This window comes from Nannobrachium achirus, assembly GCF_963921795.1.
Source record: "Nannobrachium achirus genome assembly, chromosome: 2".
In the NCBI taxonomy this organism is placed as follows: domain Eukaryota; kingdom Metazoa; phylum Chordata; class Actinopteri; order Myctophiformes; family Myctophidae; genus Nannobrachium; species Nannobrachium achirus.
Genome location: NC_137811.1, coordinates 806,361 through 826,787, shown reverse-complemented (window position 1 = coordinate 826,787; position 20,427 = coordinate 806,361). Strand labels below are relative to the sequence as shown.

Here is a 20,427-nt window from a genome sequence, read left to right as displayed (position 1 = left end):
TGATCTCTCAAATTTAGTGGAAGTGACCTGTCTGATTGCTGTGAAACTTGCCTGTATTGCACAACATAGACAGCGCTCTCGCATTGCATCGCATACCAAAAAAACCCAAATGTGAAACATTTGGTGTTGAGGTTCTTCCTAGACCTCCCGGGAGTGTGCTTGCAAAGTTTCACGCAGATCGTTCCAGTGGTGCCTGAGTTTAGCTGTTCACACAGCGGCCTGATGGTGGCGCTATAAGAGGCTTTTGTGAAGAATCTGGGGAGGATGCTCATCCTTGGCCTCACAGGAGTGTGTATGTAAAGTTTCACGCTGACTGGTCAAGTGGTGCCTGAGATTAGGGGGGGGGGGGGGTTCAAATGTATGAAATTTACCAATTTCTTATCACGTTTGGTACAGTAAATAAGTCAAGCAGAAGAAGTTTCATGAAGAAAAACACATTTTAACATTTTTAAAAATGTGTTCAAAGTGAATGTGGTCACACAAATCTTCTCTTCTGGGTGTCCCTGATGGCACAAAACATTTTAAAATGGGGGTCCGCGAGTCAAATATATATGTACATATCAATTTGGGGGTTTGCATGCAAAGGACCCCCCCCCCCCCCCCCCCCCCCAAAAAAAAAAAAAAAAAAAAAAAAAAAAAGAATTGCCCTCAAGGGCTCAACTTTGAGAACAGTGCACTATTTACACAGGATGTTGTGTTGTGTGAGTGCCAAGACCCATTCGCCTTGAGAGGAAGTGCTCTTACACACAGGCACGTGCACGCACACACACACACACACACACACACACACACACACACACACACACACACACACACACACACACACACACACACACACACACACACACACACACACACTTAAAAGAAGAAGTGCATTTATCACATGGCACACACTTCATTTCAGCAAAGGGAGAGGATGTCAGCCTTCGTGTGATGTCCATGAGCAATGATACATGATACGTACGTTACTTTCTTATCCACCACAACCACATCTTCTTTTTTTGGAATATATTCCTCATACCAATTAAGGAGCGATAAGGACGCTTTGCAAGGTAAGCAGTGGTGTCAGTTCAGAAAAAGCTAAGGTATGGCAACATGACTGGTGTCTTGCACGCGAATACCTTAGCAACAGGCATGATACATTTATTTTAAGAAGCACATTTAATTTTTTCCCCCGTTTCTATGGTTTCTTGGGCTGGATATGGCAGCCTGGAACGGTTGTTCAAGGCTGTTCTGTATGTTAGTAAACGTGCCACAATTAACAATAATGCATTGCACCTGTGCAGCTGACCTGTGGAACCTGGGAATATACCATTTTTTTCAAGGTGGGGAAAATAAAAGTGTGGAGAATATCATTATAATACCTTGTTAAAGTGACCATTTTGTTAAATTTTGCATTTGTAGATATTTTACTGTAATTTTACAACACAATAACCAGAACAGATAGACAAAGAGATGGATTTAAATTAACTTTTATGTTCCCCCCTGGACACAGGGTATGGCAGCTGCATACCCCTGCCATACCCAATTGACGCCCCTGAAGGTAAGGCTAAAGTCGATTATCCAGATAAGATAATTAGGCAACATAATGCTTTGTCTTGTCTCTCTGTCTAGACCAGTGGTTCTCAACTTGTGGGTCGGGACCCTCAGGGGGGGTCCCCACGTGATTTTGAGCTAGGGGTGTAACGTTACATTTTAACAACGATACGATACACATCACGATACGATACATGGACGATATTGGTTCATTCATGGCGATATGATTCGATTCGATTCAGTGATTTAAAATCGATATAGTAACTATTTAGCAAAGAAATTAAATCTGTGTGAAACGTGTCAGTAGTGCATGTTTTTTTTTAAAGCTCACAACAAGCTCACAACCCGCCGCAACACGGCGCGTTGTGAGCTTCCCCCTATTTATTTTTTGGCAAATGTTCCACCCCAGGATAAAGGATGTTGGGGGTATTTTGATTATCGTCATAGTATCGTAAATCGCAATTTCTTTGGTCACACTAATCGTGATATGACATTTTCATATCGTCCCATCCCTAGTGGTCGTGGGGCCTTCGTCCTCCTTCAGCCAAAAACACTCCGTTTTGTGACCTACTGTCCATGGAGTAATCTCCCCATAGATCTATGTGTCATCCAAAGTTCTCAAACTGTCATCAGTTCTCAAACTTTAAAATGTCAAGGTCTCCACTTAACTCTGACAGTTTACAAAGGTTTCATTTGTGTCAGAGTTACATACTTGTAAAGTTCAATTTAGACCTCCCAAAAGATACCCAGAGAGTCTAGTTTTTGTCAATTAACTTGAAAAATAACCATAAAAACCAAGGTGAAAAAGAATTGTGATAAAATCGTGTATTGTGATACAGCTTGGGAAAATATCATGATATTGTATTTTTCCATATCGCCCACCCCTACAGCCAACATATACGCTATGCTATTTTCGGCTAATGATCCATCCAGAATAGGGTTGCGAGGGTTCAAGTGGTTCATGTAAATATATAAAAATATAAAGTTCCTATCACATAAAGATTTGCCCCCCCCTCCCCCACCCTGCAGTATCTCACTGAGGACCCCCTATTGAAGACCCCAGCTCCATCAATATCTTCAAAAGATATTTAAAGGCTCGATTGTTAAAGAATCCAGGCTTTTGCATGGCTGTTGTGATTACAGCACAAATATGCGGTTGCGCTCGGGTCTTGCTGTCTGAAAATAGCAGATCTACAAGCTCACAACGCCTCGCAGTGTGAGGTGTTGTGAGCTTGTAGATCAGATATTGCTATATGCCAAGGTTGGGCAACTTTGATGATAGATGGGGCCACTGTATTTCCACACTCACTCCAGGGGGCCACATTGCATATTGTTGCTGTCGACAGAAACCTCTTGAACGTAACTTATTTAGTAAATTGATGTCTCACTCCATCATTCTACTGTCACGAATAAGTAGCTAAAAACTCTGGTCTACAAGCGCTAAATGTGTCGCAATGCGGCGTGTTGTTTATTTAGTTATACTGTACTTACAATACAGTCAGTATGTAAACTTTATGAACTTTATTACAAATAAGTTGGACATAAAAATAGTAACATTTTAATACTAGCCATCAAGAACTACGTACTAATATGGACTGAAGTAATTAAAGGACTTCTTGTTTTGCATAATATAACATATCAGTATATTTGCATTCCAATATTAACCTGTGGGCCGCATAAAGTGAAGGTGGGGGCCACATGTGGCCCATGTATGCTATATGCTATTGATATAGATCTGCTGTCCGTCCGTGCATTCGATGTAATAACTCGTGATGACCTTGCTTATTGTAAGTCTTGATTAATGCCTAAAGTGTCAAATTTAAATTGAAGGTTTGGCCAAAATAGCAGATCTACAAGCTCACAACTAGTATTGACGGTTTATATTGTAAACTACTGCTGTCAAGCAAGTCTAAGAACCCATCTATGAAATCTACAAAATATTTTATACACTATGTTGTGGGGGACCCTGCGTCATCTTTCTCTCAGCTAATAGCTAAACCATCCTTCCATCATTTCACTGTCACTCTGAAAAGAGGTGCTCCATACTCTGCAAATCTCTGCCCGGCTAAGTGGCCTACCCAGACTTTGTAAGGCATGGGTTTCAGCCAGCAGAATTCCCAGGAAGCTGCAGTTTGCCAACTCTTACTCAACTTTTACAGCACTTTTGTCCGCGCACTCTATAGACGCAATAGACTCCAAGTTGAGGTTGATGGATGGCATTCATGATATATGGCATTGTGTAGAAATGCCATATATCCCGCTCTTCTCTAAAACTGTTGTCACATTTGTGGTGTGCCCAATGGATTTAAAGGGATATTTCACTTCGCTTTTAGGAACACCCTGGACAGATCTGAATGTGCTTGATTCAATATTTAGATATATTTTTTTTACTCTAAATTTTTATCCCACGATTTTTGTAACCCATTTTTTCACCCGGTGCCAATTGCCTAAGCTGTGATGCTGGGCTCTACTCTCCCTCTGCCAACCTGGGGAGGGCCCCGAACTGAGCTCATGCTTCCTTCAATGCATGAGGAGTGAGCAGTCCGCTTCTTATCACCTGACAGGGGGAGCTTCCCCAGTTGGACGTAGTGCGTGGAAGGAACACGTTATTCCAACCAGTTCCATTCCCCTCCATCAGGCGCCCCGGCTGGCCAGGGGGAGGCTTTATAGAGACCAGGATTACTGCATGTTTTTGTGAGGGTATCTACCCTAGGAGACACGGGGAGAACATGCAAACTCCACACAGAAAGGCCCTTTTGCCAACCCCACCTAGGGTGTGGGCACTGATGACGCGGAGGAGGGAACACGCCCCCAGCACCCACAGTGTCCCCCGGCGGGAATCGAACCCAGGACCTTCTAGCTGTGAGGCGACAGCACTACTGACTGCGCCACCGTGCCCCCTCCAATATTTAGATATTTGATGTAAATGTTATCAGTCCTTCTCCAGGAGGAGTGCCCCATACACATCCATTGTAACTTCAAACTCCATTTTAACCACGATAGTTTAATTAAAAACACATCATAATGTGACATCCACATAAAGAAAAATACAATAAAAAAAGATTAAAAAGAAATAAAAAAAGTTATCGAAAAAACGGCCTGCTCATGTATTAGGAGGGTATGCGTCACTAGAAAAAATAATGGGTGTTTTTAATTAATCTATCATGGTTAAAATGGAGTTTGAAGTTACAATGGGTGTGTATGGGGAGGCGTCCTGCAGGAGCAGGGCCTGGTAACATTTACATCAAATATCTAAATATTGAATCAAGCAAATTAAAAACTGTCCAGGGTGTTCATAAAAGCCTGATTAGACGATAAAATGACCAAACTTTTTTTGGAAGTGCAATATCCCTTTAAGTGAACTTTCGTTTGGTTCTGTCAACACGTGATTCAAATTTGGTGTAATGCTTTTTTCTTCGTAAAATAGTCCCCTTCCACAAATACCATCATGGGGTCATGGCTATGTTCCCTGAACTCCCAGTCTCCCCTACGCTCCCCTTTATAACAATACTAACCCATTGGTGGGGGGAAAATAAAATAAAAGGCTAAAGGCCTTCTGACTAACTTAGCAGCAAATGTTTGTTTTGAGGGAGGCGATTCATTCCTCTCTGTTTCTTCTTTCTTTCTCAAGCTCCAACATAGGGCTGTGAAGATGAACACCACGGAATCCAACAGCTCGGTGAAGTGCGTTCGAGATGCCAGCGTGACCGCGGTGGTTTTCCCCTGTCTGTACAGTGTGCTGTTTCTGTTGGCGCTGGCACTGAACATCATGGCTGCGTGGATCTTCTTCAGAATGCCCAGTACCTCCACCTTTGTGGTCTATCTGAAGAATGTGGTGAGTGAAGGGATTTGTGAATATACGTTATGTTCCATCGTATGTGTCGTGGTTGAGTGATTGGTTCAAAATACATTTTTTGTAGCTTTGGAGGTTTGGAGAGAAACCCCATTTCTTTTTTGAGTTCTCGAGTAAAATGTATTTGGATTTAGTTTTAGTTTTAGTCTAGTTTTAGTCAACTAAATACCAGTAAGACTCCCTAATCGGGAGATAAGCGACCATCAGGTCACATACACAAACTTTAGAGGGCAATGGTAGGCAATCAGGAGGGAATATGGGAAATGGACAGATGCATGTTGATGACATGACTGTAGAGATACTGTGTACCGCTTTGCGTGATTTTGGAGCAAAATCTGTAGGAGCAGTGTCCAAAAATGTGTTTTGCAAGAATCGGCTTCATGGTGTAGAAGAGGGCCATGCGCCACCATTGCCCATATGAAGATCCCTGATGTCATTGATGTATATATATATCACTGGCCAGATGGCAAATGCATGGCCCATATCTGTGTGGCTGGTTCAGACAGGGATCTCCATGTATGTGCATAACATACATTGTATGTATATGGATACATATTATTATTAATAAAGGATAAAATAAAAATAAAAAAGGTATCTATCTATCTACCCCCTTATGCCCATATATGGAGATCCCCAGGCATCAAACTAAGTAACATATGTTTTATGCCCAATGCCATATATGGAGATTCCTATGTTCCAATATTTTACAATGACCAAATATGGGTATTCCCAGATATGTCCTTAATATTGATAACATATCTGGGAATGACCATATTTGGTAATGCCCATGGACATGTTTTGACATAACATTGTTGACTATCATGCAGGCCAGGGGGTAACTGGCCCCATATACATCACTGGCCAGATGGGCGAGGTCGCATGTTACCCTGAGGTGTCTTACTAGTACTATTTACACCAGCCCCCATAAGTCACATCTGCCCATGAAAGATTGCGGTGCATCTTAGGAATGGGCTTATTGTGTCTAAAAAGACACATTTGGCCACTTGCATGCATGCCCCCTGGTTGGGGGCATGCAATTAAATCAAAATTGTTAAAATCACTAAAACGATAGAAAGAAGTACATTTTAACACCCATCCTTTCTTTTCTCTAATGACTATCTAAAATAATATGAACCCTTGTTGTAAAAAATAACAAAGTTGTCCTTTAATTATTGTTTTTTTACAACAAGGGTTCATATTTTAGATTGTCATTAGAGAAAAGAAAAAGTGAGTGTTAAAATGTTTTCATTTGCTTCGTTATATTGTTTTAATGCGTTTACCGTGCTAAAATGTGGGGCATGCGTACGCATGGGGGCATGCGTACAAGTGGCCAAATATGTCTTTTTAGACACAATAAGCCAGCAGTTTCTTTATTGCTATTTACAGTAACACTTCTAGCTCCCATAAGTCACATCCAAACATGAAAGGTTGCGTTGTATTTTGGGAATGGGCTTATTCTGTGTAAAATGACATATTTAGCCACTTGTACGCATGCCCCCAACCACTGAAATAAGAATCTCTAAAACCAAAGAAAGAAGTAAATGAAATAATTTTAACACTCATCTTTTATATTCTTTAATTACAATCTAAAATATGAACCCTTGTTGTAAAAAACTTAAGTTGTCCTTTAAGTGAAATCACTCACCTTACCTTTAAGTCGACGGAATGAACACTGCTCCTCCAGGGGCGTCAATTGGGTATGGCAGGGGTATGCAGCTGCCATACCCTGTTTCCAGGGGGGAAAATAAAATGTACTTTTAAATATAAAAACACGAATGTCTTTGTCTATCTTATGTTGTTAAATTACAAAACAACGCCTCGCAGCATGTAGATGTAGATTGGCTATTTTCACAATAGAACCGTGTTATACAAAATGTAATGCCTCTTTTCCATGAGGACTCCCATCTACCCTAGCTTTTGCTGTACTGTGCTCCTCCCATCCGACCAGGTGGTGGCGGACCTGCTGATGACGCTGACCATCCCCGTGCGAGTGCTGAGTGACGCCGGCGTGGGCTCCTGGCAGCTGCGCGTCTTCTACTGCCGCTACTCGGCCGTGCTCTTCTACCTCACCATGTACGTCAGCGTCCTGTTCCTGGGCCTCATCAGCCTCGACCGCTACCTCAAGATCGTCCGTCCGTTCGGGAAGGGCGGCGGCCTGATGCACAACGTCAGGCTGGGCCAGGTATGCGGGCGAGGAAAGTAGAAGAGAGTACACAGAGTAGCTGTGGTATATGAGAGACTATAACCCACACCTTGAATCAGTTTATATCAAACCCAGGTGCGTTATTTCTTTCCACAGTGTTCCACAGTGCACCAATTATCTGCACCTGTGTTGTTTCTGCAGCCTGGCCGGGAACTACTTTCTTGTAGCTGGGGACTACTTTCTTGCATAGCAGACCTTATTGTGTATTATTAGTGAAATAGAACAGTTTTAATTGGTACATGTCTATGATTTTTCATGATGTTGCCATATTGTAACCGTTTTAGAAAAGCAATAAGCCACGTGAGGCTTGTGGTTACCTGTATTTAACACCAAAAAACAAAAAATCTACTCGGTCTGTGTCTCATTGGAGGGCTGTGTGCAGTTCAGAACCCTGTCTACCAGTGACATCATTGATAGGGAATCCAAGCTAATAGAAACTGCAGGCTTTCTATTCCTGAAAAGTTATAGTGGAAGCATATATATATATATATATATATATATATATATATATATATATATATATATATATATATATATTGATTGCAATTTTATCGTGAACATTAGTGAGGACCAATTATATGAAGAAAAGTGGTGAAGTCGCCTTTAAGCGCCTAGTTACTTTGTAAATTGTTGTTAGGCTATTATTACAAAACATGCATTAACCAATTCATCCCTAGGTCTATACTGTATACTTTGGCCATTTGAAAGTAGCTCAAGCTCACAGCGCTTCGCTACACCTTGTGAGCTTGTAGATCGTCTTTTTTCAAAATCTTCGTATACATTTTGGACACTTGTGAATGGGACATTCTGCATAACAGAGCATGTCTGCATGATATTGATACTTTTACTTAGAATTAGGTTTTTATGTGGCCACACCCACCAGTTCATTAAGTATGCCTGGTTGTCATGGTGGGTGGTGACCCAGCTGAAGTTAGCCACACCCATGTGTGTTGGGTGAATGGTAATTAGGGGAGGGGTTGATTCTATGATGTAAGTGTATCTGTGTTTTTGGACCGGCACTTTTGACCCACAAGGTGGCAGCCTCCAGATAGAAACATCAAATACAGAGAGAATACATAATGGCTCATAACAACCACACCAGGGGATCTAATGAAGTACTGTCAACCTCCTAGACACATGAAAAAAGTACACAACTATGGCACTGCCTCTTTAAAAGATGTGCACGATCGGATATGTTAAGTAAAAACATGTGACACCTCTTCCGCCACTGGCCAGGTGCTGAGCGTGGCTGTCTGGGTGGTGATGATCGCACTGGAACTGCCAAACAGCATCCTGAGTGACAAGGCACCAGACACCTCTGGACGCAAAATGAAGTGTTCCTCGCTGAAGAGCGAGCTGGGCCTGATCTGGCACGAGGCTGTCAACCACTTCAATCAGGTAACAGGACACGTTGTAAACACGTTTCACTATGATTCTACTACACGGTGAAATCTCGATATTTCGCGTCGGCAGGTTGGCATTTCACCAGGTTAGCATTAACCAGCATCGGACTAATGTGACATCGAACTGTCGAACGTGGTAATAACGATAGGCTCCCCTACACAGGTTCACAAACATGGGGCCTGTGTGTGACCCAAGACACGCCTTTCTTTTTCTCTTTTCAAAATCCTAGCTTCCAAGTGTTTGAGTTTTTGTTTTTGTTTTCCTTCTGAAATGACAAAATAAAAGAAATAGAATGAATTAATTCATAATAATGATAACTAGAAAGATGCAATTCTAAATTGCTAAAAGTGTGGTTGCCATGATGCGATGTGAGCTTGCAGAATGCAGATCAACTATTTTCAACTGAATTTCCCCCGTGGGATAATAAAGGTATCTATCTATCATTTTCCAGACACAGAAACTTGCAGGATGAATGTGCAGTGAGTCACTGCAGTCAGACGTGCAGCGCAGCGCAGCACGTTATTATTACTAGAAGTTCGACCGCCCAAGCCTCTAGTTGGGGACCGGCCTACTCGGGAATGATGTAAATAGGGAATGAATGCCCCGCCTTTAATGCAAACCCCATTATTGTCATAGGACCCGTTTTGACCATGTGTTTGCCTGTGTCCATGTATGCCCATATATGGAGATATCTGTCTGTCTGTGTCCCTTTTATGCCCATATATAGAGATCTCTGTATCTGTCTGTGTCCCTTTTATGCCCGTATATGGAGATATCTGTATCTGTCTGTCTGTGTCCCTTTACTGCCCATTATGGAGATCTCTGTATTTTTTGCTTCTGACTGTGTCCCTTTTGTGCCCATGAGTCTCATATGGCGTAAGTGATTCTGGGAACAATGTAAATAGAGAATGAATAGGGAATGAATGCCCCGCCCTTTAATGCAAACCCCATTATACCTATTCTCATAGGACCCGTTTTGACCATCTGTTTGCCTGTGTCCCGTTATGCCCATATATGGAGATCTCTGTATCTGTCTGTCTGTGTCCCTTTATGCCCATATGGAGATCTCTTTTTCAGACCAAAGGCCTGAAATGTGATATACATCTATATTGTCAGGACCTCAGGAACAACATTGCTGAGAAAGTGACACTTTTTGTCTCTTTCTCCATCTTGAGCAGAAATACGCAGCCTGCTTGCTTTGCCCCTTTGGGAATGATGCCCCTCCGATTGTTAGGCAATACCCATCGTACCCGTTGTATGGGTATTGCCTAGCGGACTTCAGCTCCACATTCTTGACCTAGAGTGCAAAGTGAAAGTGTTGAAGCATCGTCATATTTGCACAGGAGTGATGTCAGAATGAGTCAGCAGAAGTGATATCAGAATGAGTCAGCGCTTGTGCCGGTTCCGGAACAACCTGATGTCAGACATCAGCTCCTCATACGGAGATTCCAAACCTTTCGCGCCGGTTCCGGAAAACTGCGCTGCGGCGGGGAACGCGCATGCAGAATTCCAGCCCGATCCCAGCTCTACAAGTGCGTGCGTGCGTCTGTGTGCATGTGCATCTCTCTGTTTTGCTGCTAGATCTGTTTTTAAGGCTGTTAAAATAACTTGAGAAATATCACCTACATTATCAGGGTGGGTTTTGCTGTTTTGGAGGTCCTTCAGCAGCCATTGTTCCAAAATTGTGGAGTCTTCTTTTCACTTTTTCCACGCCGTTTGGTTCCCCAAGGTTGGTGCCCTGTGCTAAAAACAACACTTTTATGCCGTATTTATATTTTTATTTATTTATTTGTCAGGGACAAAGCACATTGATCAACATGTCACTTTTTTAACATCAATGTAAATGAGCCAGATTTAGCCATGAGCTAATTTTCATCTGTAGTCCCTGGGCAGGCTGTACAAAAGTGATGGTAAGGCTATCCTTACAAAACATACAAATACATACAATACAGTACAAAACAAAATAGTACACTACAACATTAAGGGGACATACTTATAGCAAGTTGAGTGACTCCAGTGACAGATGGAGCCGATAGTTACCCATGATTGTAAGTTTGACTTGCTCTAAGCCACCTCTTACGGCCAGAGCCGACAACAGTAACATTTTAGTAAATAGTAATAGTAAATAGTAATAGTAAAATAGTAAATTGTAAAGGGGACTAATACTAGCCAATTATGAGCAACTCCAGTAAAGGGTGGAGCAGATTAATTACTCATGATTACAAATTTGATTTGATTTAAGCCACCTCTTGGTTGAACTTGAAGGTCAGATAGTTGGAGGACTGTCTTACTTCAGTCGGGAGACTGTTCCATATATTGGAGGCTCTAACAGAGAGAACTGTGTTACCAAACACGCTCTGCCTGGATGGTACCTCACAGTCCCCCCTGGTAGTAGCCCTTGTTGTTCTGCCACCACTTTCACAACATTTTATGAACTGTTTCAGTGGTGGAGGTGCAAGCCCATTGAGAACCTTGAACACAAGACAGGAATCCATAAAATGTCTAAAACTTTCAAAGTTAAATAAATTATATTTTTGTACTATATGGCAATGGTGGTAACGGTTGGGCTTTTGATCGAGTGTTTTTAACGTCTGTTTGTAGAGTGACTCTATAGGTTTCATGGTTGTTATGTTGGTCTGAGACCAGGTTGTGAAGCAGTATGATATGTGTGAAATATCCCCCCCCCCCCCCCTCCCCTCTCTTCCCCCTCCCAAACTTCTTCTGCAGAGCTGTGCTCAGTTCCGTTTCCCAGCGTACCAGGTTGCCCAACACATTGCGGTCACATGACCCAGTGGTGTAGTGGAGGTTACATGTAGTTCACGAGTGATTCGTTCATATGAATCGAATCATTAGCAAGACGTGTGAACGATTCGTTCAAACTTTCGTTCCCACTTCCGCCCCCTCCCCCTAATAGACCCCGGCACACAGGACAGGAGGGCGGGCTGTACTCGTGATGTAATAAAAACGCTCCCACGATAGTGTTTTTCACGGGACGATCACGCTATGAACGGTGGACGCGAACAAATCTTTTGGACAGATCATTACCGTGAACGTGAACGAAATGATTTGTTCACTGAAATGAACGGGATTGCCCATCACTACATGAAGTCATGTGCCATGTATAGCTACTTCTCTTTATCATGGTGTGTGTGTGTGTGTGTGTGTGTGTGTGTGTGTGTGTGTGTGTGTGTGTGTGTGTGTCTGTGTGTGTTGGCTGCAGTAACTCCTTATACTGATTTCTAAAGTTAAGTACCTACCTTCACCTGACTACTGCATATGCTTAGAAGTTGTACTAGTCAAGGTATTAGCCCTATTCACTATTCAGCTTTGAAGGGTAAACTAACACAGAAATCGCTGGACTTAACGCCAACAAATCATTATTTCGAACGGTAAAATAAATGTTTATGCTTTGTGCCTTTTACTATCTTGTGTTCTTGATCATGCTGGCCGTATTTTATACTTTAATATTCGGAAATTGCATTAAATTTGCGATATCTGTGTTAACTCTATGGGCTTTTAGTAGGGTTTCCCCTTTAAAACGTGACTTCAGCACCAGGAAGTTGCTGAGTGGGCGGGCCGTGTGATTTGGTTTAACAATTTACAGATGACCAGGTTCACACAGGTCTGTCATAACACTAAAATACACATTCCTATTTCTAGTTTTTTCTCACGTACCTTTGTAATTAGTATTTCCAATTTTCAGTACTTTTACTTCTACTCCACTACATCTCAGAGGCAAACTTTTACTCCTCTACAATTATTTGAAAACTTTAGTTACTAATTACTTTGCAGATATAAACGATTATATTATAAAACATACATTAATCCACTTTAGCCCTATTTTTAACCTTGGCTGTTTGAAAATAGCCGATCTACAAGCTTACAACACGTTGCGATGCAACGTGTTGTGAGCTTGTAGATCTGCTATTTTCAAACATGTTGTACTTTTTATTTTTGTTACTTTAAGTACATTTTAATTCCAACACTTTAATACTTTTACTCAGTATAGGCCTACATTTTGAATTCTGGACTTTTACTTGTAACAGAGTACATCTACATTGCAGTATTGATACTTTTACTTAAGTAAAGAATGTGAGTATTTTTTTCCACCTCTGACATTTTGTTACGAGGCCTTGAGAGCATGTAGATCTGCTATTTTCACAATTTCTGCCTCTGATATTATTTTGACCATTTGGCCAATGTTTAAATTGTCACTTTAGAAATGTGCAGACACCCTCTATACACGTAAGCCTTATGTCGGTTTGTTCACTGTTGAGAGAGAAAACAATGTTGCACATTTAATCATCTGGGGAACCCGACCCACAGGTTGAGAACCACTGGCGTAGACTAGCGGTGCTGCATGTATAAGACGGCAGGGAAAGACTGCTGGAGGGAGCAAAAGCTAACAGTCACGTGTAGTGACAGGCACGTGCACACATAGACATCAAAGGGGGCTTGAGCCCCTGCCCTTTTATCTGTCTGTAAAAAGTGCCCTCAACAGACCATGAATGCAGTTTTTACCATGGGGAAAGAAATGCAAATGCTCTCTTTCAATGCCATACCTGAAGGCAGAATTCAAGAGAATTGCCTCGTCCAAACTCTCCTGAACTTGAATGCAGCATCTTATGTTGAAAGAATTGCCCTCACTGTGCAGAGATTCAGACATCACATCTCCAGTAGGCTATTGCCTTTTTTATGCTTAGTTTAGTGTGGTATCAAGCATTGAAAATAGCCGACCTCCAAGCTCACAACGCGTCCCAACGGGACGTGTTGTGAGCTTGGAGGTCGGCTATTTTCGATATTTCCACGAAAAGGCCCTTTTAGAAATGTCAGCCCCTGCCTCTCTAACATTCTCTGCACGTCCCTGATGACATTGTATTAGTCTTTGACCGTGGCGGTGCGTCGCAACCGGCTCTGGGTCGGCCTGGAAGGGCTCGGCGTGAAGGTGGGAAGCCATCTCTCCACAGCCCGACGTCCCAGGTCTTTGACAATCTTGGTAACGGCTAATAAAAACACAATATAACAGTATTGACACAAGGAACTAACAGTGAGCACTGCTGCGTTGTGTGCAGGTGGTGTTCTGGGGCACGCTGGCTCTGATGGTGTTCTGCTACACCTTCATCAGCAGGAAGGTGTACCAGTCCTACAAGGCCTCCCGGAGCAGCTCGGAGGCCACCAGTCGCCGGACCAAAGCCAGGGTCTTCGTGGTGGTGGTGGTGTTTTTCATCTGCTTCGCCCCCTACCACTTTGCCCGCGTCCCCTACACCCTGTCCCAAACCAGAAACCAAGGTTAGAGTTTAGATTTGTTTTCCATTGTCACTTTGAAAAAGGTAAAGCTTAGTTTGAGGGGTTTAGCTTAGTTTTTATTTTGTGAAAATCCTTATTTTCTTATTTATATTTCGTTTATTCGTTTTAGTGTTAGTTTTGGTATTTTATTGCATTGTGGGGTATTTGTCTGAGAAGAGATTAAAAAAAAATGCAATGTCAGAAAAATTAATTGTGTAATAGAGCAGTGTTTCTCAACCACTGTGCCTGGGGACCTTTGGTGTGCCCCTGAGAAGGGTCAAGTGTGCCCCTTGAAACCGCTTGAAAGCCAGTATTGTATTTATCATTTTAAAAATGATTTAAACTAGTGAAAACAGCCGATCTACAGTTGTGTGCTTGTAGATCGGCTGTTTTCACTATTGTTGTGCGACAGCCTTGTATGATGAAGCAGGGCTTTACTTTGCGAAGAAACGTACACATTTGAAACTTGTTCTTCCCGACAGTGACGATATTTACACCCCTGTATTATGCTGGTGTGCCCATGGATTCTGTGGACATGAAAAGTGTACCCATGCAGAAAAAAGGTTGAGAAACACTGTAATAGAGGGTACGCGCGTGACATCATTGTATCCTGAAGTTATGCAGGAACGCCTACCGAGTGGCAAAAAACAGAGTCAGTAGTAGTCAGTATGAGTCAGTAGGAGTGAGGAGGAGTACTTCCAAACTCCAATGCTTTTGATTGATTGATTGAAGACTTTATTAGAAGTTTGCATAGGAAAAGGTACGGTTTACAGTTCACTGGTACAAGGTCTAGTAAAAGAGATCCTAGAAAAGACTAAGCTTATTTCCTTAAGAAACCATTGAAGTATCTCATATAACATTGAAAGACAGACGGATAGAACACAGTACTATGCAGTAGATATAGTCAGAAAAAAAGGGAAAAACATTAACTATGGACATCTTTAACCTTTATAAAGTATTTTGCCAGGTACATGGGTATCTTAGTGGTGTAGTGTATCTTGTACACCAGGCCCATTGCAAGTTGCTGTACTCTGTCATCTACTCTGAGCCACCCCACTCTTAACTGGTGAGTAGTGGTGAGGTGAGTCTGATAGGGAAGGTTAACCCTGCAAGGCCCAGCGTTGCTTTTTGGCAACATGGACCCTAATTATGTATTTATTAGTTTATTTTGGGCTGTATGGAGCTTAGTTTTTAGGGCTTGTGGGGGCGTCCCGATACCATACGTGGACTCCGTAGTCAAAGAGGGGCTGGATTATTGCACCAGCTATGGTCTTCAGTGTGTTGAAATTGACCATCGGGGCGATCCTCTGTCGGAAACGAGTTTGTTGGTTGATTTTATTTATTACTTTAGAAGTCATCTTTTCGCTGGAAAGATTAGCTTCAAGGATACATCCTAAGCTTCATGCTGCTTTATGTTTTGCCACTCAGTTGCCGCTCAGTTTTGCCATTGAGTGGCATATGATGCATACCCTCTATAAAAATAATATTAATTTATAAAAAACATAGGCCTACAATTAAAAATGCATTTATAACGGATACAGTTAGATTCATCTGATATACAACTAAAATGCTAGGCTTATGTAAACCAAATTAATGGTTTTAGTTTTTTTTTTTTTTTTTTGATGCATAATACAGCTTCAGTCAACTCATTACAGTTATTATTATGTCAGTTAACTAGTTTCATTCAAGTTCTTGGCTAATCAACTACAATCCCTTCTCCCCCGAAACACAGCACAGCACTGCAGAGCCGAGAACGCCCTCTACATCGCCAAGAACGCCACCTTGTGGCTGTCCGCCACCAACGTGTGTCTGGACCCGCTCATCTACGTGCTCCTGTGCAAGGGCTTCCGCAAGCGGCTGACGGCCGCGTTCGGCCACAAGCCCCTCCCACAAAGCGACCCTGAGGGTCCCGCGTCGTCTACGCAGCTGGAGATGTGTGACAGGAAAGACTGATGGCGCTGCTGCTGGCTTTGATTCGAGGCTTAAAATAATAAAATATAAATATTTTTGTAAGAATGCATGGTAGATTATTTTAGTTGCACCAGAGCCATGCCCAATGCTATGCCCTATAGCAGGGGTCTTCAACGTTTTCAGGCCAAGGACCCCTTAGTTGAGAGAGAGATGAAGCAGGGACCCTCTACAACCATACCATAATACCATATAGTGGATTTTGGGTTCATGTCAATTTGTGTTTTCAGATATTTAACCACTTGAACCGTCAATACTTGATAAACTTGACCCTTCACTGTGTACTTAGTCTGCTCTTTTTACCCTCTTTACAAAACCTCTTTGCCAAAAAAATAGCCGATCTACAAGCTCACAACGCCTTGCAGCGCGAGGCGTTTTGATCTTGTAGATCTGCTATTTTTGGCTAAAGTTCTCCGAATATGGACGCTAGGGTTCAAGTGGTTAATATAAAAAAAGGAGAAAAAAAGCTTCTATCACACAAAGATTTGGAGGACCCCCTGTAGTAACTCTGAGGACCCCCTGTTGAAGACCTGTGCCCTATAGTCAAATATCAACAAAGAAAACAAATGAATGAAGAATACAGCGATACTCAAAAGCATGTTTTCTAAAGCACTATCAGGTCTCTCTCTTCATGACAAGTGGGAAATTCAAGGGGCTTGAAAATATAATGGTCACATGACCACAAATGTGTTCAATTGCCTAGATAAAGGGGGTGTCTCAGTTTATCCGGTGTCTCAGTTTGTCCCGCTTTCCCCTACAGGCTTTTTTCCCCATACATACATTGTAACTTCAAAATTCATTTTAACCATGATAAATTCATTAAAAACACACATTGTTTTTTTCTGGTGACTCATCTACCCTCCTAATACGTGAGCAGGCAGTGTTTTTTCGATAACTTTTTTCATTTATTTTGAATAATTATTTAGGGAAATGGAAAAAATCAAATACAAAAAATAATTATTAAAAATAAATTAAAAAAGTTATCGAAGTTACACGTGTTAGGAGGGTAATTTCCAAAACTTTTCCAAAACTTTTCCAGAATATTTAACCCAATTTCCAGGACTATAGAACAATAATTCAGTCGCTTACTCCTATGCACAATGCCCAAAGACAGGTAGTGTATGCCAGTGGTTCTCAACCTTTTCAGGCTGTGACCCCTGAAATAATCATATTTTAACTGGGGACCCCCCACCCTGACGAGCACTAAGAGTTGAGGAATTTTGTATAACACGTTTCTATTGTGAAAATAGCAGATCTACATGCTCACAACGCCTCGCACTGTGAGCATGTAGATCTGCTATTTTCACAATTTCTGCCTCTAATATTTGACAATTTGGCCAATGTTTAATTTGTAATTTCAGAGGTATTAACAAAATCAATAACCAAAGACAATGCATAGCTATTTTTTCCAGGACCTTCCAGGACCCTTGATCAATTCCAAAAATTTTCCAGTACTGGAAAAATATTTTTCTAATTTCAAAATATTTCCAGGAATTTCATGACCGTGGGAACCCTGTGTAGGGGTCAATTATCTTTCATTAAATCAAATGTTCCTGTTGTGGAGATAAAGATCTTCATGATACACGTACATCACCTGACTCTAGAGTAGTAATTTGTATGATATTGTCAAAAAAAATAAGAAAGAAAAAGATATTTTGAATACAATGAAACATGGCAGATAATTGAATATTGTATGGCAGAATTGGTTTTCAAACTTTTTTGACACAATTGGCACTCCTCTAAATGATTTTTTCATCCACGGCACCCATGAATTACACTGTTAATTTTTAGAATAATACATAATACAATGAACGTAAATATGCACATCTTTCCACCTGAGTTACAGTATGGCACAGAGAAATATCCGTTTCCATCAGAACTGACTGAAAATAACGTTATGCTTGACGTTTAACCACTTGAACCCCAGCATGCCTATTCTGGTGGGGAAGGTTCACCAAAAATAGCTGATCTAGATCTGATATTTTTGGAGAGAGTTGGCCGTAGATGGAAAAAGAACTCAAGTACAGTGCAAATCAGGTCTGTTTTACTAAGCATAGTGAAGTGATATCAATGAAGTGATGTATTCCAAATCAGGGACGTGCTGGCCATTGGGAAAAGCGGGACAACTCCCGAACGGCCGGGAAAAGAATGTCGGGCGGAAACCTTGTATCTCCAAGTTTAAAATGTGTACATTTTTTCGCAAAGCAAAACCCTGCTTCATCAAACAAGGCTGTCGCACAAAAGTAGTGAAACAGCAGATCGGCGGTTTTCACTAGTTTAAATCATTTTTAAAATGATAAATACAAAACAAACGGTTTTGGACATACAAGGTTTCCACCCGACAACGACGAAATATAACTCATGTAATTGGCCCACTTGCTTGTCACTTCTTTGAGTAGCAGCAGCGATATAGAGAGAGATCTCGCTCTATAGCGCGCAATGAGGGCCCCTCCAACTCTTTTTTCCCGGGCTGAATCAGCATGTCCCTGTTCCAAATGTTATCAAATCATTCTGCGGGTACCCCTGGACTGGCATCACAGCACCCACTGTAGGAGTTGCATCACGACCAAAGTCGTCCAGGGAAAACTACTTTACAGTGACCACGTCTGTACATGTATGTACGTATGCATACGGGCATGCGTGCATGTATGTATATGAGGGTTCAAGGGACATGGAAGTGTTCATACCGCAGGGTTTCCTGCAGCACTTTACAGGCCAGGCGCCCCGCCCGGCCTGAAAACCCCCCCCGCCCCCCCAAGGGTATTAAAAAAAAAAAAAAAAAAAAAAAAAAAAAATCAAATTTTTTTTTTTCTCCAACAATGTACTAGGCATGATCGCGATCGCGAAATTGCATGTTTAACCCCCATACCAACCCTATCTTTCAAACATGGCAGCCATGTTTGTTTACATTTGAAGAAAACATAAGGGCTGGTATCTCCTGAATGCAGGAAATACTCAAGTAAAGTGCAAATACCTGAAAATCTCCTTTGTACAGTATAAGTACAGTACTTAAGTAAATCTACTTAGTTACTTTACACCAATGTTTCTTTTTTTTTTACTGTGCTGTAGACTTCTATTTATATGGCACGAGTGCTGGTTGATTAACCTGGGGGAAAAAAACAAGTTACACTGTCCTGTGAAAAACGTAGTTATTCAATGTTGAATAAATGTGAATGATAGCATGTAGTTGTGTTTTCCGTCATCATGGGCACATTCATGTGTTTTTTATAGGGCAAAAATAAGAATTAATATAAAAAATTAAGTGAATTAATTACTCAAATTAATTAATTAATTATCAAAAAATTTCGGCGCACGCGCTTCGCGCGTGCGCCATGAGATCCCCCCCTGGTCAAGACTTTTTCCTGCAGGAAACCCTGTACCGGTATATAATACATGTTATTAAATAAGCTACAATGACAAAATATTATTTAGTTAGTATACATCAATAAAATAATAATGTAAAGGTTGGTTCCAAGTACCGTTTTTCTTTTTCTTCTTTTTGTTTGTTTCTTTTGTCAAGTGATCTGTTGTCTAATGTCTTTGTAGTTTTTTTTTCTGGTTTGTTTTTCTGTTTTAATTGTGTTGATTTTTGTTGTCTTTTTTTTTTTTTTTTTGTCTTTTATGTTTCCTTGTTTTGTTTCAGTTTGTTTGTTGTCGTTATATTTTCTTCTAGTGTGAAGCAACTGAATGGCTCAAAGGGTGGGCACAATAAGCTTTTAGCTTCAGCTCACTCCTTTTTTGGTCTGTTTATTTATGTGAATGAAATTAATGAAAATGCGTTGTACTATTCAAATACTACTAGCCTACTACTACTACTTTGATTGTACGACCTGTTGGTTCAAGAGTAGAGCGGCCTGGTATTGCTTCACTAAGAAGCCAGTTTGAATCTAATCAGTGTTGACTGTCTTGGTACTGGCAGTGTGCATGTTAAGTTAGATGCTGATCAGTCAAGTGGTTGCTGATATTATCTGCTCTGCTCACACACACACACACACACACACACACACACACACACACACACACACACACACACACACACACACACACACACACACACACACACACACACACACACACACAACCCTGGATAGGCCCCCCGCCCTGGCCAGGCAGAGATATGTGCTTGGCGGTGCGGTGTGCCACCACAGATGTTGTTGCCAGTCACTCTTCCTGAAGT

At 41.5% G+C, this 20,427-nt stretch overlaps 1 protein-coding gene across 1 annotated transcript; it reads left to right on the top strand.

Moving 5' to 3' along the window:
* Nucleotides 1-919: 919 nt before the first annotated feature.
* On the top strand, nucleotides 920-16,235 carry LOC308308481 (P2Y purinoceptor 13-like; the record flags this gene model as incomplete). The annotated part of the gene is made up of 6 exons (XM_080753896.1): nucleotides 920-1,052; nucleotides 5,168-5,371; nucleotides 7,338-7,571; nucleotides 8,829-8,990; nucleotides 14,069-14,285; nucleotides 16,015-16,235. The coding sequence occupies exons 2-6, from the start codon at nucleotides 5,189-5,191 to the stop codon at nucleotides 16,233-16,235; spliced, it is 1,017 nt and encodes a 338-aa protein (XP_080610022.1). The 5' UTR covers nucleotides 920-1,052; nucleotides 5,168-5,188.
* Nucleotides 16,236-20,427: the final 4,192 nt, after the last annotated feature.